Source organism: Pararge aegeria, chromosome 21 (assembly GCF_905163445.1).
Source record: "Pararge aegeria chromosome 21, ilParAegt1.1, whole genome shotgun sequence".
Lineage (NCBI taxonomy): Eukaryota > Metazoa > Arthropoda > Insecta > Lepidoptera > Nymphalidae > Pararge > Pararge aegeria.
This window is the reverse complement of record NC_053200.1, coordinates 4,874,625-4,900,309: the sequence shown is the minus strand read 5'-3', so window position 1 is coordinate 4,900,309 and position 25,685 is coordinate 4,874,625. Positions and strand designations below refer to the sequence as shown.

Genomic DNA, 25,685 nt, shown 5'->3' with positions numbered 1-25,685 from the left:
ACGATCGTAATCATATGATCATAATGTACCGGCGACGCGACGCGACGTTAAAGCTCTAGTTGGGGCTACGGAATGCTAACCTACAATTAGTAGGTCCGCATTTAGGCAATAATCGGTGTTTTGTTTGCCTCCCCTATATTTTAGATTGAGTGTCCCTATAACTTATAGTGTAGGTATAGTCCGAATCAAACTTTATGACTTCTCGAACTTCACGAGCACAGTTGGACGTAGTTATACAAAAATGTTCCAATCCACAACTAGTTGAAACCAATATAAATACATTTTTGTGTTTTGACTCGGCATTTTTTTGTTTGAACTAGGATAATTCAATACTGTAGGTTTTATTTAAGTATTACAATAATATTGTTCTATCATAGTAGTATTATTTCAAAATTGCTGTTTGAAATATAGGTATTTTGGAAAAATCGTTTTGGAACGTTTTTGAAAAAATATTTTTTGTATGAAGTAGCACTCAGTATATTTTGTAAAAACGTTCCACATTTATTAATTTTAAATAAATACGACTTGTTACGAAATAAGAAGGATTTATTATGAAAAACTTAAGACTAACAAGAAATCGGTTAAAATAAAAAATCAAAATCATCAACTTTTGCAATGAACGAAGCTTTAGCAATTAAATGAAACAAAAATATATTAGAAAATAACTTGAGCACACAATAAGTTTTCAACAAATATAAAAAACTTAGTTAAAAAAAACTGATGATTTATTCATCAATTATCTCGAAGTCAGGCTCCCCGCCAAACCCATCAAAATCATCGATAAACTTATCCGAACTTTTTAAATTTTTATAAAACTGGACACAGTCCTCCGGTATAAACATGTACATTGATTCTAAATCGGCCAACTTAGCTGGTGCGATCGGTTTTCCGTTAGGCCACAAAAGAATTAAATCATCTTTCTTTATTTCTCTGTTCTTTTTGTCTATAAGCAACTCCTTAAACTCTTCCTCAAACGAAGTTCTCATAAATATTGAGTATAATTTATTTTTTTCTATTTTTATTTCTTTGGCATTTAGCCAGCTTACTTTACTTTTGTCACTAAATTTTTTTCTGTTCATTATATTTTTTTCAATCTTTTCAGTTCCATAAAAATCAGCTTTCTCCATTCTTTGTACTTGCAACGGTTTCTTTTTTTTAGCATTTTTAAAAATATCTATATACTCTTCGGCTGTATATATACGCTGGTGATGTTTTAAAGCAGTTTCAATTTTAGAGAAGTCCGTATCGTTAGGTAAAAAGGTATGCCCAGATTCAAGGAAGCGAAATGTAATGCTTTCTAATGTTGAGTGACAACAACTTAAGACAGTTTTTAGTAAGAGCACTATTTTAATGTTCCTGTTTTGCCCTCCGCAGCAATCGCTCCAGAGTATAAGATTCTTAACAGACGGCTGTAGTTTTGTTTTAATATATTTCACTAAACATGATCCTACCTCCTGCGCCCCTCTACCCGCTTCACCTTCGACCCAAACATAGCAGTGTCCTACGTCATCAGATGCAGAGTGGATACCACTATTGTAAAGCCACAGTTGCCTTTTATAAAAGGCAACATTTGTTGGTATCCGCGGTAGTGGCAATGTCTTTTCCAAGTCAAAGGTTAAACACTCAACATCCGGTATGTTTCTTGCGTCTATAAAATCCTGATTCATCTGATTTCTTAACATTTCTGCTCTTTCTAAATGTTTAAGCCTCTCAGTTTTAGCATCTTCTTGTTCCTGTTCAGTTTTGGCATTAGAGATTTGATTGAATAATTGGTCACACTTATTGCAAGTATCTTTTTTTAATTTTTTACATTTTAAATTAAAATCAGCATAGAAAATCTTTTTCAATGTCGCAAAGGAGGCGCATTTGCGATCGATACCATACATTTCTGCGTGTTCTTTTGTATATATATCATAAATTTTATTTATTGTCATACCGGGTCGTAAATATAAAGTGCCACTGTTATTATTTCTTCGATAATGTGACTCGTATTTCGGAAGATTGTTAATAATATCAACAATGAATTTATGATCCTCATCTGTCAACTTATTTATGTCACCTCTATGTATTCCCCTACCATCCACAATAGGTTCGCCACTTCTACGTTTTTTTAATGACACTGTGACTTTTTGAGTCGTTATTTGAAATGTTTTCAAAAACATATCGCGACATACCTGTACGTCTTTGATCTTATATACACGATAGAATTGTCTGGGCTTTTTTCTTGCACCGGGTACGTTACACATAGTGTAACTACGTTTTTTATTATATTCAGTGACACAAGATATTATGTAAAGCACCTGAGCGTTAAAGGAACCTAGTTTAACAAATTTTTCAAACTCTTGTTTTCTAACCTCTACTGGAATTAAGTCAGCACATTTTTTTAAACACTTGCACCGATAGTCTACAAAAACTTTAGGTTTAATTATTTCATTTTTAGTTGTTGTATATTCTATATTATTATATTTATTACGTTTTCTCTCATCACGACTCTGAGGATATTTACGTTTACGTCCTTTTTTTGGTCTACCAGTTTTTACAGTATCATCATCATTTATTACGGGTACTGGTTCTATTGGTATATCAGTAGTTGATTTAACTTCGATATCGTTATGCTGTTCTTCTAATAACATTAAATTATTAGCACATGCTTCATTATTATTCAAAGATGAACAAGAAGTAGTTGACTCGCTTATGTTAACACCTCGTTTATGACATATGTTAAAATTCGGATCCCTAACACTATCATCGCTATCGAAATCACATACGATATCCTCATGATGTGAAATATCCCTATTGTCTAATAATATGTTCTGATGTTCACTTAGTGTGTTAAACAGTTCTTGGGTTTCTGGGGACATCGGTCGAAGTGGTGATGAAGATGGCGTTTCGGTTGAACATGGTGGAACAGACACAATATTCTCTATATCTGACTGTAAAACACCTGAATTAGATGGACCTGAAACAACACCTTGCCTGTAATTAATCGTCATCTCACTTTTCCTGGATCAAATTAGTTAAACTCGAATCAGTAAAGACACGTATGTACACAAATATATATCTTATAGCTACTTGTAATCATATAATATTATAATGTAGATTTGAATCAAAACTGCGATACACCTACCTTCTGATAAACTGATGTTCTTGTTAGTTGTTTTCATAGCAATAAGTGGAGTAAGGGGTGAAAATGGCAGTGGAGAAATGGATCGTTGCTCATTTGAGTATGGAGTAACGGGATTACCTACAAACATTAAAAAAAAAACAATTATTATCAGAATCTGTTTAGCTGTTTCTTTGTTATTGAACAACAACCATCTAAACATTTACATTATTTTTCGTAGATTTAGCTGTATTAAAGTATTTTTAATAATTTTGAAACAGTGGATTAGCGCTTTCAACCAAACAACATAAACAAATTCTCAGCTTTATACTGTTAGTTAAATATATAAATACTTACTGTGATGATTTGCCACAAGATCTACGGTATTCAATTCTGTTCTGCATGTGTCTATAGATATTATGGTGTTTCGGAGATCCATCAATTTTTTCCGTTTAGTTAATAGCTGTGCTAAGGACTGAACCTATATAACAAGAAATAAAATAAATAAATATTGGACGCATTTCACATTCACGGTCGGTTAGCTCCAAACTACACATATCTACATATTAAATAAATACAAAATATATCATTTCGATACATATTGTACAACCAGCTAACAATGCGCTCATCAGACAAGTGTTGACCGTGCCAGGAATCGAACACGGTATACGCCGAGCGGCGTCCGGCATGACGACCCAGTAACAATAATAATTAATTAGGTACCATAGTTAAAATAGGTATAAAACCTATTTTAACCAAAAAATGTTGATTTATCACGGCATGCCTTATACGCATTTTTTATATGGAACTGTGCATCTACCATAAATATTTGATCGAAGGTGTAAACAGTCAATAAATACTTGGGTATTATTATGTATCAAGCCTATTATAATACACGCATAACGGTCAAAATGAATACCTAATTACCTAGTCTAAAGTCTTACCTATTCTATTTAGTAATTGTATTGCAATAAAACTTACCCCGCTTCCGTTTTCTTCCATTTTTATTACGATGATAAATCACCAAAACAGTAACTCAAAGTAATTGCAAAGTAATTAATAATAATAAAACACGAACGACGTTTATGACACTTGTTACAAAACTGATTCACTCGGTCAAGGTTAATCGACTTAGCGGAAATAGTTAAATGCACTTTGATTATTATTAGACAAATTGAGTGCTCAAATGCATCCTCATAATTTATTTGTTTGAATCATTTAGAATAATTTTAGACTATTTTATTTTTATAAAATAATACTAAGTATTAGTAATACACATACACACATTACACATTCACGCGAATCATATTTTGTTCAATGTAAAGCTTGACAATGGCCGGCAAATTGTAAAAAACGTACGAAAATTTGAATTTCGCGGGCTACCGTGGAACATCCAATGAAACATTATTTAATTTTAACGAAACAATGTTTTTTTTTCGTATTTTTAAAACGATACTATAACATTGGAACATTAATTTTGCAATTATTTTTCATTCTTAAAAAACATTCAAAAGCATAGAAACATTATTTTTTAAGAAAAATAAATATTTTATATTTTTTTATAATGTTCCTAAAGTATTGGAACAGTGTTTTCAAGAAAAAGCATTATTTCACAATATTGTGTAAACGTCTCAAAAGAATTGGAACATTATTTTCAAGAAAAATGAAAATTTTGTAATTTTGATAAAATGTTCCAAACATATTGAAACATTATTTCTAAGAAAAGAGACCATTTAATAATTTTGTCAAAACATTCCAAAAGTATTGAAACATTGTTTTCCCGGTGAAATAAAATAATATTGTTTATTAAAATGTTTCTTGCGGATTAATACATTTTTTATGACTTGCATATTGCATTAATCTGACAAAATGTGGGTTGGAACGTAATGTCAAAATGAAATACCGAAAACTGTCACTTGAGGACTGAAACAGATTAATGAAACAAGTAGTAGATGTAAAAATACGCAGATCTGTATATTTAACTCATTTTAGCATGACATGTGGATTGGAACATTTTTGTATAACTACGTCCAGTTAATGTATTAAAGGCCCACAAGCTATTATCGCAGGATTTTAGTCGTGACTTTCGATAAGCAGAATTCCATATTCGGTATCCAATCAGCGGGACGGTACAGTCGATTACATGCAAGATGCTGCAATTGCAAATAACTTCTGCGACGACATAAAAAAAAGGTTTGGATCTATCTATGACTTGCGGACTTTGCCGCGTTAGGCTTTCCGTCAGCTGCATCAATTTAGGTTTTAATTTGGTCTAGTTGGCGAGCAGCTTAGTACCAGATGACGTGTCATGAGAATATAGAGAGTGAACTTCCTCCTGCTACGGTATTTATTGAGAGTAATGCAAGCAAAGCGGAGCCTATCTACCTACCGAGGATCTATCATAGTCGTCGCGAGCAGGGTTTATAGTCCTCACCAAACCCTGCGCTGTCGGGCGGCCGAGTTTAGTTATTAGGTTTATGTTCATTACATAAATGTTAAAGCTAACTTGAGTTGAGCTGCGTCGAGTCACATTTTTGAACAGGATGCGGTTTATTTATTAGAGTGTACTGACCAGATGGCGGTTGTGGTAATTTGGGGCAAGATTTAGATTATGTAGATTTACAACGCATTGTGATAGAATAGAATAGAATAGAAAAACTTTATTGCAACACAACACAATAGGAAAAATACAAGGAAAACAGTAATAGTACTTAGTGCTAGTCTACAGGCTGCTCTCCTGAAAGCAATGCTAACTATTTTAAAACATTGACTTTTATGACGATACAACGTTTAATAGAATTACGAAATAATATTGAAGGCTGCATAAGTATATTTCGTAAGGAATTCCCCTGTAGAAATATTAACTCAAAAGAAGCATACCAATTTTTCCATAGCATAGCAACATGCTCTACTTGCATGGACGTGTAATCGTGATGATAAACTTTAGTCTTGGAAACCGAATAAAAAATTAAATCGGCTCTGTCATTAATTCTGGTTTTGGGAATATTTCGGTTAAGGTTCGTTTATTTAACCGGTTGAAGTGAGAAATCGTATCTAATTTGATTTTGCTCAATTGACAGATATTAACCCAGTTTATCAAAGTTTGAGCGCAGTGGCGTTAGCGTTGGCTGATTACAACCTCCACCGCCTATGTGGGCTACGCTTTAGCCTGACTTTACATCTAAGCTAGGTTACATAGCGTGGACCGTGGATGCGTTTGCGACTACCAATAAGATCGTCATCGCTTTGTCACAATTTCCTTGAAAAAGCGAATTGATCTTTTAAGACTCGTCCATATCAACGCCCCGAGGATTACTGCGCCTTCAACCGAAAATCATGCACTTAGTGGGTTTTTGAAGCTTGCGGGTAAGGATTTGAGAATAAGGCGAGTTATTATCTAACTATATAAAATCCCGGGGTCGAAATGCATTTGTCAAAGCAAACCCCACCACGAGATTTATTATTAAGTAGGTATACTCTGATTCAAACTTTGTCGTTGCAAAAGTAAGAACGAAGTTTGAGAAGTCATCAAGTCTGATTCGGATTATAGGTACCTACTAAAAGTCGACTACTCAAAGTAGTCTACTGTCTAATGTGCAGATTTGGGGCTAGTTTTAATGCAATTAGTATAACTTCTTGGCCAAATCTAGTGGATGAAACAAATGTATGGAAATTCAAAATTCGTTTATTTAAAGTAGGCCTAATTAAAAACTTTTGAATCGTCAAGTCAGTCTGTTTGTAGTGACTCCATCGGTTCGGAAGGCAGATTCCACTGAGAAGAGCCGGCGAGAAACTGATTGCTATTTTCTAACATCATTTTTAAGTTTAACAATCTTTAGAATTTTTCTGTTTTGTGAGAGTATCTTTGGATGGTAATCGATCTAATTATGTTACATCCTTTAAGAATGTTGGTGGACAGACAGCCTAACGCGTGGTTAAAATACTTAAGGCCGCTGTATAATATGCTGTAAAACTTAGACAATAATAATATGAATATATCATACCTATGCTATTCTTCAGTTTTAATATTAGGTACCTACGTCTATTTATTTTGTTAGTTATCTACGAGGCTGTAGTTAAAACTGAGAATATTTATTGTATACTGTGTGAACTTATACAATTCTCTGGACCTAAGAAGTTTAATAAAGTTTTTTATAAAAAAATGTATTTTTTTTTAACAACAGCTGAGCAAACGGGAAAAGGGAATCTAGAGCTTAGAACCACCAAATATAATGCGGATGGGGAATACGGCGTGTGAAGTCTACCAATCCGCACTTGGCCAGCGTGGTAAGGTAAACTATACCGCCTAAACCCTTCTCATTCTGAGCCGCGACAGAGTAGTGGGCCGATAATAGGTTGACAAAAAATATGGAACTCAAAAAAAACTGATCATAGTCAAATTCTTAATTATCTAAATAAAACATATCTTAACTGTGATCTTTCTTTTAAGTTCCCTTCAAATATGCTTAAACAAATCTGTTGTCATAAATAATTTAAAAAAAATATGCTTAAACAAATCTGTTGTCATAAATAAAACACATTGATAGATTGTTATCACAGATTATTTACTTACAAAAAAAAATAATTATGTTCACTTAATGTGGTGGCTATAGTATTTTACAGCACCTAGCTAAGTATAGCAAAGTGTGTACAGTAAGAAGTTTTAATTAGCCCAGCATGTACTATTAATTTTCCTACAGATTATTCAATTTAGTATAGAACAGAATGAGGTAATAAAGCACTAGTAGGCGGTTTTGTTTGTTAGTAAACATTATCGCACACACATATCATACAAAAAAAAAACAGTAAAAATACTCGACATAAACATTTTGCGTGCGAAGGATGTCTTATCGCTCCTTGCGTGGGAGAATGTGAGGTGTGTACTCACACTGTATCATGTTACAACTAAAAACTATACGCTAAAAGTGTGTGACAAAAGACTGAGTAATTGAATATTTGACTCTGCAACTATAGATATGAAATTATGTAGTTATCAAGCCTGGTATCAAGGCTAAAATTGATGAGCATGTTTTCTGAACTTAAAATAATATTCACATTCACATATATTTCTGTTTTTTAAAACATATATTTTAATAACAATACATATTACGAATGTTGACATTTTTAAACATAGTAATTACATTAAAAAGAATATCTAACTAATTATTTTAAAAGAGATCATAATGGCTTAAAATAAATGCAAGAAAAACCATTTACTACTAGATATAAATAAATATTGTATAAGTGTTTTTCTTTTTTCATTTTTATCACGCGATATTGTCTATGGGAAGTCCAGCTTCTGAAACAGTTAAAAAGTAATTTTAGTGTGTAGTGAAATTTAAAAGCAAAAATTATTAAAAGCAAGCAAATCTTGTATTATGACTACAGGCACCAAATTTAAATTACAATCCTGATCTGCTTGCTAGTTATTTTTATGTAAAATTATGTTTTGGCTTATTTTAAATGCTAATGGCACAATTTTGTTGTACACAAATGTCTCAACTAAACTAATATGGTGTTAAAGTAATTGTCTTCCTTTTCACACTGTGTTGTTTGTGAAAGAAGCACTATTTCTGGACCTGTCGGGACCTATAATCTGTACCAACACCTGTTATGTATACTATTTGTAATCATAATTTTTACTAATTCTCCAAGCATTGGCAAGCTGAGTGAAAATGAGAAATAGGTGTGTGGAAACCATTGGAAATAATATCCAAATAATTCCATTTTCCATTCCAATTTCCATGTAAAAATTCCCTGTTGCTGTGTTTTGGCAGGTGGACACATTCATTTTATCTCTGGTCATGGGATATAATCAGGTCATATAATTCTCCTGCGTATGCTAGCCGTGCTGTAAAAAACATTATCAACCCTTGCTTTTATATATGATTTATTGATAAATCATATAACACAAATAAACAGTGTAGAAAATGTGAGAAATATTGGAAAAGGGAGAGAGAGTGAGAGGTGGTAAAATAAATAAATAAATATACTACGACAATACACACATCGTCATCTAGCCCCAAAGTAAGCGTAGCTTGTGTTATGGGAACTGACATAGCTGATGAATATTTTTTTTATGAATATAATACACATAAATACTTACAATATACAGATAAACACCCAGACACTGAAAAACCTTCATGTTCAACAAACATTTTTCAGTTGTGGGAATCGAACCCACGACCTTGGACTCAGAAAGCAGGGTTGCTGCCCACTGCACCACTCAGCCGTCAAGATGATGTTATTATATAATAGACAAAGCAGCATTTGCTAATGTGTCTCATATCATTTCTTTTTTTTTTTTCTTGTGTGTGGACACTTGGCAACCTGGGAGGCTTGCTAAGCTTCTGGAGTGAGCTTGGCTGGCTGAAGAGACCCAGTGGGTAGAGGTACCAGTGGACCTACTTATGCCAACCAAGTATGGAGATAAGCCTGGAAGATAATATCTTGTACTTTTTGTCTTTTTGATGTTTGTCCAGTCTATTCTTAAACTGATTCAGTGATACTGCAGTCACATCTTCAGGAATTATAGGATGGATGGATGGATAATTGTGGGATGACAATGTGATTTGTAACAAACCACAATAAACATGGACAGCAAACACAGGCAATAGCTACTTTAATTACTGCTCAGAAAAAATATACTCTTATTATGTCCACCACCCTTAATATTTTGATCTGAATATTATAAAAAAGCATCTTACCAGTTTCGGAAAGCATTTCTTCACATGTTCAGCATTTACTTCATTGCAACCTTCCAGTAAAGCCTGGTTTGAGGCTCTGAGGCAAGTGTCTTTGACAAGACACTTAGCTACCTCAACCACCATGTTAAGTGCTTCATCTTCTATCTTCAAATTCTTGTCTTGCCCATTCAATAACTGTTTCATGAAATCCTAAAGAACAAAAAATAATATTTTAGCTAATCAATCTGCCATTTGCAACTGGAAAGCTTTCAAAGAATTGGAAAGTACACCTATAAATAAGACATATTTAAGACCTTTGTTGGAGTCTGGAGGTCAGGTCTGGAGTCTATATTTTGTTAAGGATATAAAAATGCTTGAAAAGGTTCAAAATCGAGCCACTAAACTGCCAAGGGAAATCAGAAACCTTTCATATGAGCAAAGGCTTGCAACCTTGGACTCGGCAACCTTTAAAGTAGGCGAGATAGAGGCGATCTCATTTAAACTTATAAAATACTGAATAAGTATTGGTAGTCTCCAATTCAAGCAACAAACTTATTTAGTCTCATTTGGTTCTATTTTAATGTAGTTTATTTTTTATGTAAATGTAATTTTTTACGTAATTTTCGGATTTTGCTTATAAATGGGAATCTGAGCCTATAAAAAATTATTTTTCTGCTTTTGACAGCTTTAATGTGTAAAAGCACAACTTGGGCGTTTAACTTGTAACCAACCACGGCTTAAAGCTTTCTACGAAGGTTGAGATGAAGTGGAAAAATCTACATCTTACTTGTTTTATAGCACTTTTAAGTTCAGCAGTAACCGAAGTAGTATCTTCGTTATCATCATCAACTTCAAGGCTTTGGCGTGCCATGTTTAGTTGGTAATCGTTAGAATTTCCTAAAATTTTATGACTTTTGGTTAATACTGCACATAAATCTACCCAATCTGTGAATTCGTTAAACTTAAGAACTACCTTTGTTAAACGTTTACTTTGTAATTTGCAAAGATATTACACTGTTGAATATTGGTTGATCAATAATCACAATTCTGAATTCACAAATGACATGACAATTGGCTCAGATTATAGCTAACGATTAATACCACAGACCCTCAACCCTAGATAATTAATACAAAGTACTGCCCTCTATATAATTATACCTACTACTATAGTACAGTTGAGGTCAGTGATAGTAGACTGAGTAATATATGATACATGATTGTTTCCTGGCTTTCCAGCTTAAACGTTCTAGTTCTTTATGTAATCACAAATAAAGTCAAAGCAACATTTCAACTCTGCTCTGTGTAGTGTGCTGTCAACTGTCAGTGCGACATTGACAAGTTCATGAAAAATAAAATGGAAAATCAAAATTCGTAAAATTCAATTGTTTTTATTAACTACTTGCTGATTTCAATTCTTAACTGAATTCAATAAAAAAAGAAAGTAAGTTAACTTAATATTTCGTGGTAAACTAGCAAGTTTAGTCATTTCCTAATTTCAAATGTATTTGTTTACGTAATTCTTAACCTCGTATTAAAAATATCTTATAACTTTCATTAAACTACCTCTACGACTAAGGGTCTTTTATACTGTACACAGGTAATGTCTATCTCACCATTTCTCCGGAATCCGTTCACCGACCTCACCGGTGGGCTGGTGTCTCATCAGATGTTGGGTTCATGTCAGAAGCATGAGATTCGCTTCATGGATTGTCTGGAGGCATACGGTCTTGACCGCGGCAAGGTGAAGTGTGTGGACTTATTTGAGGACTTCCATGAGTGTCAAACCAAGACTAAGCAATTTAAAAGATTTATGGTGGGTACCAAACTAATTTATCTTATTTGATTGTATGTTCGAAGTCTTCGACACACTTCGAATTTTCAGTATCTTTTGTAGTCGCCATTGAAATAAGAACATACAGATTGTATGCAGTGTATTGTGTCCAAAATCAGTGAAAACGCCCCGCACATGTCTAAATTTACACCTGCTTAATGTCGCAAGCTCACAATTTTTTTTCAATTTGCCATTTTATGTTGAACACTTAGAGCATAAAATTTAAAATAATTACTGTCAACTGCATTGGAGTGGTTTTTGTAGGTTCAATAATAGTTGTGTACATGGTTTCTTAATTCTGTGGTTGCCATATATTTAAATACCATCCTTTCATCCAACCTCTTCCTTAATAGCTCCAAATACCCACTCTAGCAGAACCATTGGGTGTAGGTTGGAGGCATGAAAATCATCTGGTTGTGGATAAGCCACTTCTAGATGATCCATTCACATATTATTTGCTGCATCAGCCATGGCTAGTTTCCAACCTAATGGCATAGAAACAGGACATAAACACCAACCATTTTTTTTTTGTGTGATGGTTAGTGTGAATTGCACACAAACTAGTTGATTGCCATGGTTAACCAATATTGATTCTAGTGGTAACTACACTGTTAGCATAGGTAGAAGACAAACTTATATCCACTTATTAAGGAAAACTTTTGAAGCATGACAACACAGAATATGAGAATATGCAAAATTTGCCCCGTTTAATAATTGGTACAAGTTTATTATTTGGATATTATTTCCACTTGTGCACCAAGGCTTGGAGAGTTAATAAAAGCTGTGGAAGAATATAACACTTTGTCCTTCCTTCCTTGTAAACAAAAAAATGTCTCCTGCTGCTAACTAACCATGCTGGATGTATAACTGTAGGGTTTCCTAAACTTGCCATCTTTTTAAGCAGCAGATCTGAGTTTGATGAACAGGGGCTGCTGTCCAGCAGCTTGCAATAGCCCATAGCGAGGCACATGAGGTCAGGGGAATATTTTCTCCCGGGACGAGCTCTACATGCGCTGTACGAGGGAGGCACCAGTGCGTTCTTAAGAGATCCCGGAGCCTCCCACAGATGTGCCGAGTTTGGTCACCGAGGGGTTTTAGTGGGTAAAAATCCCAGATAACCCGTCCTCCCCGAGGTTGGGTGTCATTGAAGATTTTCCCCCCCGTAAAAAAAAGGTCTGAGTTTGATATCTCATGAAAGAGGAGGCTTATGCCCCTCGATGGGACATTATTTAAGCAGATGACAAGAAACAGTACATTCAGTGTATTTATATCATTCTTATTTTACAGGCAATGAGAAAGGAAAGGGATCGCCAGATCTCCGAAGGAAAGCTTAAGGGAGATGGACAATATTTGAATCCAAAAGTAGACAGTTTCTAAATCATGTAAATTATGTAGATAATATAGAATCTTAACATTCAAAATACTAAAGTTTTATTGTATTTCCCTCTAGTTAAAATGAGACGGGGTCAAACCTGTATAACAAGTGCTCTGTGGGGTCATCTAAAATTATAGATTTACGCCAATGTCATGTCAACTTACTCGAAATCGAAAAAAGCCTTGAAGTCGCCTTTTCTAACAATTTTGTTATTGGAAATGTAAACCAATCAGTGATCATTCTATATGCGTATGCACCATGAATTGAATGAATGAATGCACTTTTATTACCAAACAAAAAAGTAGTTAGAGATATAAACATACAGCAGCAGTACAATTTGGTGGCCTTCTCCTGCCTTGAATATTACATAGGCGTAAAAAAATAAAAGATACAATAGAGGTGCAATTAATAAAACACAAATATTACACAAATATATAAATATAATATCATCATCATCAACATTATCATATGAATACCTACTCATTCCAAAATGAGAAGAGGTTAAGGCCGTAGTCCACAACGCTGACCCAGTGCGGATTGGTGGACTCCACATACCTTTGAGAACATTATGTGGAACTCTCAGGCATGCAGGTGACCTCACGATGTTTTCCTTCACCGTTGAAGCGATATTTTACGTGCTTAAATAAACGCACATAACTTTGTAAAATAAGAAGGTGCGTGCTGAGATTCGAACTCGCCCCCAGAAAGTGAAATCGAAGTCTTACCCACTGAGCTACCACCGCTTCTATATAATTATAATATATAAATATCACATATAAATACAAATTAATTATTTTAATAGCAAAATACGTGATTGGTTTTACAGTTAATCTGTCGGCATTGTGACTAGCGAACTACACAAATGCTGGGCACACTCCGTAAGCCACTCAAACCGGGGCTAAGTTTTCATTAGGTCATTTTTGAACAGCTTTTATAGCCTGTGCAGGGCTTTAAACGTAAATATTTTGATTAATGATAGGTCTTACATTTATTATAAAGCATAAGCTTATGTTATGGCAAATTCTAGGACTATTATACATTGTTGCTATTATAGGGCTATATGACGGCCGACTGGCGCAGTGGACAGCGACCCTGCTTTCTGAGTCCAAGGCCGTGGGTTCGATTCCCACAACTGGAAAATGTTTGTGTGATGAGCATTAGGTGTTTTTCAGTGTCTGGGTGTGTATATGTATTTTCTAAGTATTTATGCATATATAATTCATAAAAATATTCATCAGTCATTTTAGTACCAATAACACAAGCTACGCTTACTTTGGGGCTTGGTGGCGATGTGTGTATTGTCGTAGTATATTTATTTATTATTATTATATATATATATATATAATAATAAATAAATATTATATATTTATAATATACTATATTAATTGGACATGTCCTGCAACGTGCCGCCCTGTGTCCATCAGCTTAAGGCGATGTGGTTAAGCCTAATGCACCTGTAATGATATCGGCAACCACGCCTCATCAGAAATAAGCATGGCGGCACTACTTTCCCTGACGAGCACCTGTAATGATATCGGCAACCACGCCTCATCAGAAATAAGCATGGCGGCACTACTTTCCCTGACGAGCTCTGCCATAAAAGCTCTCATCATCATCATCAACAGCCATTGTGCGTCAACTGCTGGACATAGGCCTCTTTCATCTTTCAAGCAGCGCCAACTTTTCCTATCTTGGGCTTTGCTCATCCAGTCGATGCCTGCCACTTTTCGGAGGCCGTCGCTCCATCTAGTTGGGGGGCGTCGGACACTCCGTTTACCGACACGCCGTTTCCACTCGAGGACCTTTCGACTCCAACGTCCATCAGTCCTCCGACAAACGTGACCAGCCCACTGCCACTTTAGTATGCTAACACGAAAGGCTATGTCAGTTACTTTAGTTCTTTGGCGAATCACTTCGTTACGGATCTTATCCCTAAAAGAAATACCAAGCATAGTTCTTTCCATAGCACGCTGAGCGACTTGAAGTAAAAAAAGTTGGGGGAGGTAAGGGAGTGCACTTTCATCTAGACATTCCAAATGTCAACCTCACCTGCTCGTGGTACCACCAGCTAACTAACGAACGAGGCTCTGACGACCGACTAATGGCGGGATAACCATTAAACTAAACAAGCTAGACTTGCACAAATTACATTTACCGATGTCGGGCAGCAGCGATATCTGCGCAGTCAAGTCTAGTGCTGCGATCACCAACCCGCCTGCCCAGCGTGGTGATTAGGGCATTCTTATGAGTAGCACAACAAAAAATAGGCCACTAGTTCCCGGCGGCCCCACTTCTTCCGACTCTGGTAGCGGTCGAGGGGGTGCTTAGAATCTCCGGTTAAAAGTCGGCTACCATAAAAAGCTCTACTACAACTAAAGTCTAATTTGAATATTGCCAATAATATTGCCCGTGCGCGGGCACCCTAACTGTGGCTGAAAATAAAGTTACATAAAAAATAAAACATATATATATCATGTCAAAATGTTGTCAAAACATTCAATTTAGTATTGCAGAGAATATTACATTATACAATACATTCGTGAATATGGGAGAACTTTCACCGTTATTTCGAAATGTTTTCACCGACATAACGGGGGGCATAGTAGACCACCAGCAGATGGGGCGATGTGCCAGACAAGAAATGGACTTCAGGAATTGTTTGGAAGGCTACGGTTGGGATCGCGGCCTCATCAGGTGTAAACATCTGTTGGAAGATTTTCAAGAGTGCCAGACTAATAGGAAACAATTTCTGCGTTTTATGGTAAGCATACTATAATAATGCACAACTGCAACTTTAATGGATATTGCTGACTATAGTTACCCAATTTTCTTTTAAAATGTTATTAAAATTATGATTAAAAACCTTTGTTACTTCGTTTAGCATATTTAGCATCAACAACTTAACAAAAAAATAAACCTTTATTCACGCTGTTTATAGATTTAAAATTAGAATATAAATTTTATGTTTTCTAAGAATTATACGTTGTTTTAAAAAAATATATAATATAGATGAGATGCCTTCTAGACTTCTCCTAATTGTAAAAGTTTTAAGTCTAGATACTACAGAGCGAGTTAATCGGCCAACGTTGATTCATTTCCTCTTTTACATATGAAAATAACGGTTTTTTTTTTACTTAAATAAAGGAGGAGGTTCTCAATTCGACTACAGGTTTATTTTTATTACAAGTCAGCCGTTCGCTGCAATCTCACATGTCGACAAGTGAAGTTTAAGATGGTAACCGTCTGATCCATTAAGACCTATGATAGTTGTATCAAACCCATACCTCTAATGAGTCTCTACACGAGATCGTTAGGGTGGTGACGAGCCACGGCCGAAACCAAGTAATTTTTGCTGGTTTTTGCCATTAGACCAGAACAGGGAAAATGAAAAGCAAACGCAGCCCGGGACTTCTTACTGACAAACATGGCGCACACCACTCAGACAGAAAGGTCGTCGAACCCTAAGTGGATTTTCGTCGGAGTAGGCCCAACTTAAATGGTTTCGAGTCAGCCCGAACTTGAATATTGAAAGAAATTGGGCACCGAAATTTTAAAGTAATAGGTAACTAGCTGTTGCCCAGGACTTCGTAGGCGATAGCATTTTGATTTGCAGGAGCAATTTGGAAATTTATTAATTCTGAATTTTCTCTGGTCTGGTCTGGTAACAGGTTAGCCCGCTACCATCTTAGAGTGCACCATCACTTACCACCAGGTGAGATTGCAGTCAAGGGTTTAACTTGTAGTAAAAAAAAAAAAGTTATATCCAAATTCTGGCAATAATCAAAGATGTGTTATTTCCTTCGCAGGCAATGCGTAGAGAGCGCAACAGGAAAATAGCTTGCGGAGAGATCAGCAAAGACAAAGAATATGTGTCTCCAAGAATAGATAGTTATTAACAAATGCTACTGTTGAGCGAAATTTAATAAAGTTTATATAAGTAACCAAAATAAAGCGTACTTTCTTTTCTTAGTTGGTAGATATTATAATTCTCAGATGACATCTAATCTGACACTGATAAATTGCTCATATTTCTTATTAAGATATTTATTTCCACTTGAATAGTAACGGACTGGCTTCATTTCACTAACATAGGTGATTCTGTTTTTAAGTTGCCGTAGTTTAAATTGCTTTGCAAATTTCTATGAGACGTAGGTATGTAGATAAAGAAAGTTGTTTCTTGGGTGCAGGTAGAAATATTATGTAATGTACTTGGGGTAAGTGCAGTCTTGTGGTCCTGAAGTATAATAAAAAGTACTCTAATCTATATCTGCGAGAGCATAATTTATAGAACAGTTTCCAGAGCGCGCAAAGGTCCCTTAATTGTATATCATTTGCTTCAACGGTGTTTGCTCTAAAGGTAAAGGAAAAACATTGTAAGGAAACCTGCATGCCTGAGAGTTCTCCATAATGTTCTCAAAGGCGTTTTGCATCCACCGTTCCGTACTGGGCCACCGCGGTAGACTACGGCCTAATTCCACTTCTCATTTTGGGAGGTGACCTGTGCCCTGTAGTGGTCCGGTCATCGAACGATATGATGATAATGATAATAATGATGACATTGTCAAGAATGTGTGCTTAAAAATGCACTGTCAAATTCAAAACTGACTTGGTAGTTCCACACATTACATAGCGCGTCCAAACTAAACGAAAAGTCTTCATCTTTATTATTAGATCATAGATAGAATATATAAAACTCTTCAGCTTCAGCGCAATATAATATACTAGCTGTTGCCCGCGACTTTGTCTGCGCTTGATATTGTTTTTAAAGTATTCAGTAACGCTAAGCCTTATATGAGTATAGTAGTATATATATATATACTATAATTAAGGATCTAAGCTATCCTATTACTTAAGTTGGAGCAGACTGCTCACGGTGTGCCAATATAATTTAAAAATCGGTTAAGCAGTTTAGGAGTCCATCGCGGACAAACATCGTGACAGGAGATTTATACATATTAAGATATAATATTAAATAAATTTAAGAGCTAGGTTCCTTTTAGGGTGTTACCATCTAATAAGATCTACAAAGAAGACTCTGTATCGACCCCACACTACCACTATTGTTGATCGGTCGGTGCCTACTGTAAGATATAAGAACGGGAAAATGTTAAGAGCATGAAGATACATTTTTTGCGACCTCATAAAGTCCATCCGCCTACTAAAACCGAATTAGCAATTTGTCATTCGGTTTACAATCAATCATATCGATATTTATCTAGAGTACAAGTACGTGTCACATAAAAAAGAAGGTCGACAAGCTTAGTGGACAATGTATAAACAATGAGAGGAAATAAATTAAAATTATAAAATCTTTATTCAAATAGGTGTGCCACATATTTTTTTAAATATGAGTGCATATAGGCATAGGCTTCTTCTTTTTTTTATAGTATTAATTGACGGACCAACGACCAACACTTCCTGAAACGTGCTGTCCTGTGTGACTTTGTCCATCAGTAGACTTCAAAGCCTTGAACACCGGCGCAAGATTGCCTGTGTGGCTGTATTCTACAAGATACATGTCGGAGAGTGTGCTCAGGAGCTATTCGATTTGGTTAAACCATCTCATTTATACCATCGAACTGCGAGGTACCGAAAGAATCTGCACCGTTACGTTGTTGAAATACCATCAACACGTACGAAGCGTTTTGCTTCTTCCTTTCTGATACGCACAGCAAAACCCTGGAATGCCCTCTCATCTTCCGTCTTCCCCGATGTGTGAATAGGCATCTTCTAGGCAAGCGCGCTTCATCTTAGGCTGCATCATTACTTACCATCAGGTGTGATTGCAGTCAAGCACTTGGCTATATACTTAAAAAAAAAACATCCGGTGTTGGAGCTCATAACCCTGAAATAGGTACACCGTCAACCACGCCCTTCATATCTAAACACAGTATTGCAGCTAAACAAACCTAAATGCTGATTTGTGGCACAAACAATCATGGCGGACTTGACCACCACGCTGTTCCAATTGTTGTTGGCAGGCTGTGAACCGTGAGCTCCCGCAATGAACATTTTTTCTATGTAGGACCTGGGTACCCACATACCCATGTAAATGCCAGCTATGCCCAATTTTAGTGAAATTCTATATACACACTTATGGTCACCCTACGTAAGCTATCAGCTGTTATCCTACGGTCAACGCTTTCGGAGTTCCACTGTGTGGCACCTGGGCACTAATATCTTGTTAGTTATATTAAACACATACCCCTAGTTGGTTTTTACGTGGCGTCGCACTGGAACGGAACTAGCCACGGCCGGCCGAAGCCTCCCCCACCTGACGAGACCAGAGAAAATTAAATTATAAATTCTTTCATTGTCTCAGCCGCGGATAAAATTTTTACCTCTTCCTTATAAAACCACAGAATTTACACCTGTGTAAAATCAAAAAAAAATACGCAGTAAAAAAAAACTAAGTGGTTTCTACACACATGCACCTATTTCTTTACGTAGGTATTATTTCCTCGAACTGTGAAATAACTTATAGAAATGATACCAGTGTATTCCCGACAGAATTGGACCACGGTCCGGTATGAAATGATGTGTGATGGCCGATGGGACTCGACCACGTAAATTCTAATACCAATATATCTGCAGTAGGTGAAGGAATCGATGAAAAAAACTTCTTGGGTTTGGTAAAAGGTTTCAAGTAAACTATTCGAGGTACTTACCTACCTGCTAGGCTATCGCGCCGATCGCGCGCCGCCGTTCAATACCAATTTTTTTGCGCGCAAGTCATGGTCGGTCGAAGGCGTTTTTGCGCGGAATTTTGGCGCCAAACTATTTACAATAATACATTCTTAAATGCTATATTATAATGGGCAAAATTCATTTTATTTTGATCACTTTTTTGCACACGCCAATCGCTTAAGGTTACTGCGTGATACGATCACTGTGTTATTGGGAGGAACTTGCGATAGCGGGCGTTTTAATATACAGACATTTATTTATGAGGGGCGACAGAATAATGATTTAATGACTATAAATAGACCTCGCATATGTACAACTCTTTCATTTTAAATTTACCTATTACCAATGGTAGAGTCACTACAAATACACATAGGTACTTGACGTTTTGAAAGTTCTTAACTATATTAGTGTTACTTAAATAAATGAATTTTGAATGAGTTACATTAAAGTACGTATATTTGAAAAATATTTAAACAGTTACGGAGCATTACTATCTCTTTTATTTAGTTTACTTAATTTGTTTTAAATTCAATTAATTGTTTTTCCTGTTTTTAAAACACTTATACATACTTTACATTATAAGGTATTGAAAATACGCTTTACTACAGTTTAGAAAAATGGAGTTAGTAGGTTTAGATGAACTTGATAAGCAATAGTATTTTTGTTCCTCATCATCATAACGTCTTACGGCCTAGCACAGGTTTCTTATCATAACGCCGCTTCAATGCGGCTAGTCCAACGAAACCGTACTGTACTGTGATATGTACTAAAATGCTTATCCTTATTGAAGCCCTAAGCACAGATATTATTTAGGAGTGAAGACAAATAACGATATTTTCGAGTCAAAGGTAATCGCTAGGTTTAAAAAAGATATTATTTATCATGTAGGTACAGGAATTCATATAAAAAGTCGAATGAATGAATGAATACACTTTAATTGTACACCACATAAACATATAGTAAAATTATAAGTAAAAATTTAACAAAAAGTATACAATTTGACAGCCTTATCGCTACATAACGATCTCTTCCAGACAACCAAACATTAAAAAGAACTCCCGAAATATATAAAAGTTGTAGGATACCTTAAAAAGTTAACTATGCTCATGATAACCTCTAAATGATTTAGCGCGTAGGCTAAACTTAACTTTTTCGTAAGCAACGTTCGAAGTTCTCTTTTAATCTCTTACATGATGGACTTAACGATTATAATCTGCAGTTATTATAAGATAAAGGTACTAGGACGTCGTAGCGGCATCGAAAAAGGCGTTTTATGAACGTTCAGACGACGTTATCCATTTATTATTTATGCCGCAATTTGGACACACCGAAACTGCATGAATTAATAAAAAAAACTAAAATTAATTACTTAATTTTGTCTTTACAAGGACATAAGAGTCATATGTGAAGTCAATGAATATATCGGAATGTATTAACATTTTATAGCTATAAGTACATAGGTGACCAGATGAATTCTTAATATTTGTCTCTTACAAGAGGCATTTTGCGTCATCGGTTGATCGGTTGATATAAAAATAATTATGAAATAGATGTCGAGACTAACATTTAACAATTTAGTCAGGTTGGGTTATTGACCGGCCTTTGCTGATGAAATACGAGTGAAGGTTATATCAAATCAAGCTCAGGTACCTGACGAAATCGAGCGGTGCCCTCTGGCAAAAAATAAATAAATAAAATATTGGTGTGAATGTATATTATACGGAAACTGATCAAAGGAATAATTTAAAAGCTGTCCTTTTATTTTCGGAGGACAAAGATATATTTTAGGCTGTCAACCCCTTCTTTCTCTATATTTGAACTACAAATGGACACGTTCATCGACATTTGTTGACCCTTGTCGATATCGTCCTCTTTATTCGTTTTTTCTTTGTATGCCTCTCGAGTCCAGTGGCACCCTGCGAACTTCGATGTTGTTTGCCTATCTATTATGTATATTACGTCTGGGTTTCTCTTTGTCTGGTGTATGTGACGTAGCTCTGCATGCCGTGATACTTTCCAGTAATGCAGATTTGTGGATCAATTCATATTCTTCTTCCTCAGTCGCTTCCTCATTACTGAGGATAGTGGCTCCTAAACGATATCGCCTGCTTCACTAGAAGTGTCCATCTCTTCTGATTCTACGCCGTATGATACGCATTATAGACGGGGCAGTCTGGAGCTTCCTTTAACTGCTCCGTCCAACGTCTCTACTTCCTTTTCCGACGGCCTCTTTTCTTCGATCTTCCCTGTGACCATCGGCTTTTCTATACTGCTCGAGTCTATACGCTGCATCGACGGTAATAATGTTCGGTTATACCAGAAGAAAGTCACAGTTTTCTGGTCTTGAGATGTCTAACAGACTGGCGTGGAAGTATGTTGGAACCTACCATTGGTTATTACCTCGAGAAAGCTCTCAAGGTTAAGGTATTCATAGACCTAGTAAACATGTAACAAAGGAAACCACTAAACCATATAGAAGTGTCTTCTTGCTTGGTGTAGGGGAAAAAATAAGGATGACAGATTGAGGTGCGATTAAGGTATTCATAGACGAAGCTTAATTTGATGCTGTATAACCAACAAAGGAAACCACCAAAACACATATTAAGTGTGGCGGGTATGACCGCCGATTTCAGGGGCGGCTTTTCGGAAATTAGAGGTCAGCTTCGGTTATGAAACTACATGAAATTACAACCTACTTTTTAGGGTTTCATACATCCAATGAAGGATTGGAGCGTTTATATTTCACGTACAGTAACACTCGTGTCCGTCCATCGTTGACATGTTCCGAGAACCATGAGGCGGCATCATGACTTTTAGTTTATAGCCGCGCCGAGCCGTGTGGAGAAAAATCATGCTACGCCACAGTCCATATTTTGTTAATACTATAGGTTTTAGGTACAAGCCAATGCGCAAAAAAAAAACGATGTCACGACAAAGATATTCCAAACTTCAACAACTTTTCTGCCACGTAAAGTATTTGAATTTTATTCTGGCGGTCGAATCAATCTTTCAGTACCTTTAATACGATACGTTAAATAATTCATGTTTGGCCGATTTTGGCTGGAAAATATATCTACATAAAGATGTTCGGATTATGCGAGGTTCAGTGTTATTTTGTTAACCAGCTTCCAAAAAAAGGGTTTTCAAAAGATGATTCGTTTTTGTTTACTTTTAAAAAACTAGCTTAAAGTTTCTCTTTATTTTATTGATTTTGTAGAATTAGGGTTTTCTTCTGGAAACCTATTTTAAAATTTCGTTAATTTTCGTTAATAGTATTTTTATTGAAGTAGCTCTTTTCTAACTTTACATAAAAATACAAAGGCGTAAAAAAACACGTGCACGCAAATTCCACAATCAAAAACCTTTTAAAAGAAACCATAGCTCACTACAATAGTAATACCTACTACTTAATTATCAACGGAAAAAGAAAAAAAATGGAAGTACACGTTTTTTGATGTTTGGTAATCTTTCATTTTTTTTTAATTTTCACTGAAATTTATGTACCTAACTTCGATTTAATAACTAAGTATATAACCATCTTAATTTTTTAAATATTAAGCAGTTCCAACTTTTCAAGCTCTCTTGAAAGTTGAGTCTGTCTGTTTGTTGTGACTCTACCACCGGCTCAGATCGCATATCACTCCGTAGCCGACAAGAAACTCACAACGGAGCTTTTTATAAAGTTTTGTTGTTTAACTCCAATTCTGATCGGATTAAATATTTTGGAATATTTTACATTTAAATAAGTTAGTTGAGAGTTCGACCGTGTACGAGAATTGATATTAGAATTTCAATTTATGTTTTATGAATACCATTGCCCCGTCTGTTCTGATAGCATACACGAGTTCAGAGCGACAATATAGGTAGGTATATAAATATAATTTATAGTACGACCTATAGTATATAAATTACATTTCAATAATTATATTACAGCTTACTGCCTCGGTGAATGGTAGTATATCGCTATCTAGTCCCAAATTAAGCGTTCCTTGTGTTATGGGTACTAATGACAGATGAATATTTTAAAGAATATACTTAAAGTATACAAATAACCGAGACACTGAAAAACATACATGTTCATGACACAAACATTTTCCGGTCGTGGGAATCGAATCGACAGCCTTGGACTCAGAAAGCGGGGTCGCTGCCCACTGCACCAATCGGATTTCTAAATACAGTAGGAACAGATACAGACCTTAGGTGTATATTATACTATGTATGCTCGTTTTTAACTGCTAACGCAAAAATTATCGGGTGTTTTAAGTTTGACGTGTCTGTGTGTACATTTGCCGTACAGATGAACCGATTTTGAATTTGTTTTTTTCGTTGAAAGGTGAATTAGTCGGGACTATTATGTTTGATAAAAATCGGCTGAAGATGGCGGATTATAAGTCTTTTCGCAACTCTCACAATATGGGTCTCAAAATAAAGGGTTTGACGAGAAGAATACAATACACAATTTTATTGATAACGCCCTCAATATGGGTATCAGATAAAAGGGCTTGACTAGTAGAATAGTGTACACTATAATTAAAGTCGCGGATTTAAAAAAAAACCAAGTTTAAGTTTATGGAAGCAGTGATAGCGCAGTTGGTAGCTCAACTTCATTTTGCCGAGTTCGAATCCTAGCACGCACTACTTTTCTAAGTGCGTTTTAGGTAATTCAAATATCACTCACTTCAACGATGAAAGAAAACGACGTGAGGAAACCTGCATGCCTGAGAGTTCTCGATAATGTTCTCAAAGGTATGTGGAGTCCACCAATCCGCACTGGGCCAGTCTGGTGGATTACGGCCTTAACCCCTTCTCATTGTGGGTGAAGACCCATCATCATCATCATCATCATCAGCCATTGTGCGTCCACTGCTGGACATAGGCCTCTTTCAAGCAGCGCCAACTTTTCCTATTTTCGGCTTTCCTCATCCAGTCGATGCCTGCCACTTTTCGGAGGTCGTCGCTCCATCTAGTAGGGGGGCGTCCGACACTCCGTTTACCGACACGCGGTCTCCACTCGAGAACCTTTCGACTCCAACGTCCATCGGTCCTCCGACAAACGTGACCAGCCCACTGCCACTTTAGTACGCTAACACGAAAGGCTATGTCAGTTACTTTAGTTCTTTGGCGAATCACTTCGTTACGGATCTTATCCCTCAAAGAAATACCAAGCATAGCTCTTTCCATAGCACGCTGAGCGACTTGAAGTTTGTGAATTAGCCTCGCTGTCAGTGTCCACGTTTCGGCACCGTAAGTCATGACCGGCAGGACGCACTGATCGAAAACTTTTGTCTTCAGGCATTGCGGTATGGGTGACGAGAAGACTCGGCGGAGTTTGCCGAACGCTCCCCATCCCAGCTGTATTCTTCTATCGATCTCCTTCTCGAAACTGTTTCTATCCAACTGAACGATTTGTCCAAGATATGTATATTCTTTAACAGTTTCGAGAATACACCCATCGACAGTGACTTGCCCCGGAACGATCAGATTATTAAGCATAATCTTGGTCTTGTCTAAGTTCATCCGGTGAAGACCCGTGTGATCTAAATTGAGGAAAACAAAGTTTAAATGAATAAAGTAGAATGACTGTTAACCATGTTCGAGTAAAACATTCTTGTTTACCTTTTATTTACCGTTTGTTAAGCCACATCTCAAATGTTTGGCCAATAAAAGCTGATTTTAAATATCGGCCGGTTGTAAGGTGTAAGCCTAATCTAGATTATTAAACCGTTTACCGCATGAAATACAACAGATTTGGACGAGAGTTTTTTCATTTTTCACATTTATTTTATTAACCCTCGACGCAAACCCCCGCGTGTTTGTGTGTGTGTATGTATGTCATCGTGGCTCTCGAAGGGATGAATTCAAATTTCAAATCCAAGATGGCCGCTGCCACAAAATGACGTTTTACATTTGTCATTAAAAACTCCCTTAATATCAAATGAAAGGGCTCGACTTGTGTTATAGTATAATATTAGAGTACACTATATAAAAACCCCGGCATTTCTT

At 36.0% G+C, this 25,685-nt stretch overlaps 4 protein-coding genes across 4 annotated transcripts; 2 read left to right on the top strand and 2 right to left on the bottom strand.

Moving 5' to 3' along the window:
• Nucleotides 1-495: 495 nt before the first annotated feature.
• Nucleotides 496-4,330, bottom strand: LOC120632971. Its single transcript, XM_039902969.1, has 4 exons — nucleotides 4,085-4,330; nucleotides 3,461-3,584; nucleotides 3,128-3,244; nucleotides 496-2,959 (listed from the first exon to the last, which is right to left on the bottom strand). The coding sequence occupies exons 1-4, from the start codon at nucleotides 4,103-4,105 to the stop codon at nucleotides 726-728; spliced, it is 2,496 nt and encodes an 831-aa protein (XP_039758903.1). The 5' UTR covers nucleotides 4,106-4,330; the 3' UTR covers nucleotides 496-725.
• A 3,317-nt stretch (nucleotides 4,331-7,647) lies between these two features.
• LOC120633487 lies at nucleotides 7,648-10,872 on the bottom strand. The gene is made up of 4 exons (XM_039903698.1): nucleotides 10,763-10,872; nucleotides 10,577-10,686; nucleotides 9,811-9,999; nucleotides 7,648-8,402 (listed from the first exon to the last, which is right to left on the bottom strand). Exons 2-4 carry the CDS (start codon nucleotides 10,658-10,660, stop codon nucleotides 8,385-8,387), a joined length of 291 nt encoding a protein of 96 aa, XP_039759632.1. The 5' UTR covers nucleotides 10,661-10,686; nucleotides 10,763-10,872; the 3' UTR covers nucleotides 7,648-8,384.
• A 218-nt stretch (nucleotides 10,873-11,090) lies between these two features.
• Nucleotides 11,091-13,041, top strand: LOC120633198 (NADH dehydrogenase [ubiquinone] iron-sulfur protein 5-like). Its single transcript, XM_039903340.1, has 3 exons — nucleotides 11,091-11,230; nucleotides 11,387-11,602; nucleotides 12,908-13,041. Exons 2-3 carry the CDS (start codon nucleotides 11,390-11,392, stop codon nucleotides 12,995-12,997), a joined length of 303 nt encoding a protein of 100 aa, XP_039759274.1. The 5' UTR covers nucleotides 11,091-11,230; nucleotides 11,387-11,389; the 3' UTR covers nucleotides 12,998-13,041.
• A 2,457-nt stretch (nucleotides 13,042-15,498) lies between these two features.
• LOC120633362 (NADH dehydrogenase [ubiquinone] iron-sulfur protein 5-like) lies at nucleotides 15,499-16,917 on the top strand. The gene is made up of 2 exons (XM_039903563.1): nucleotides 15,499-15,756; nucleotides 16,802-16,917. The coding sequence occupies exons 1-2, from the start codon at nucleotides 15,541-15,543 to the stop codon at nucleotides 16,889-16,891; spliced, it is 306 nt and encodes a 101-aa protein (XP_039759497.1). The 5' UTR covers nucleotides 15,499-15,540; the 3' UTR covers nucleotides 16,892-16,917.
• Nucleotides 16,918-25,685: the final 8,768 nt, after the last annotated feature.

What these genes read in the sequence shown, in the direction of transcription:
- LOC120633198 (XM_039903340.1), top strand. Translation starts at nt 11,390, where the DNA reads ATGTCTATCTCACCATTTCTCCGGAATCCGTTCACCGACCTCACCGGT. An exon ending in AGCAATTTAAAAGATTTATG is followed by an intron (nt 11,603 to 12,907) that starts GTGGGTACCAAA and finishes CTTATTTTACAG; the next exon opens with GCAATGAGAAAGGAAAGGGA.
- LOC120633362 (XM_039903563.1), top strand. Translation starts at nt 15,541, where the DNA reads ATGGGAGAACTTTCACCGTTATTTCGAAATGTTTTCACCGACATAACG. An exon ending in AACAATTTCTGCGTTTTATG is followed by an intron (nt 15,757 to 16,801) that starts GTAAGCATACTA and finishes TTTCCTTCGCAG; the next exon opens with GCAATGCGTAGAGAGCGCAA.
- LOC120632971 (XM_039902969.1), bottom strand. Translation starts at nt 4,105, where the DNA reads ATGGAAGAAAACGGAAGCGGG. An exon ending in TGGAAGAAAACGGAAGCGGG is followed by an intron (nt 3,585 to 4,084) that starts GTAAGTTTTATT and finishes CTTGTTATATAG; the next exon opens with GTTCAGTCCTTAGCACAGCT. An exon ending in GAACATCAGTTTATCAGAAG is followed by an intron (nt 2,960 to 3,127) that starts GTAGGTGTATCG and finishes GTGTTGTTTCAG; the next exon opens with GTCCATCTAATTCAGGTGTT.
- LOC120633487 (XM_039903698.1), bottom strand. Translation starts at nt 10,660, where the DNA reads ATGGCACGCCAAAGCCTTGAAGTTGATGATGATAACGAAGATACTACT. An exon ending in TTAAAAGTGCTATAAAACAA is followed by an intron (nt 10,000 to 10,576) that starts GTAAGATGTAGA and finishes TTTGTTCTTTAG; the next exon opens with GATTTCATGAAACAGTTATT.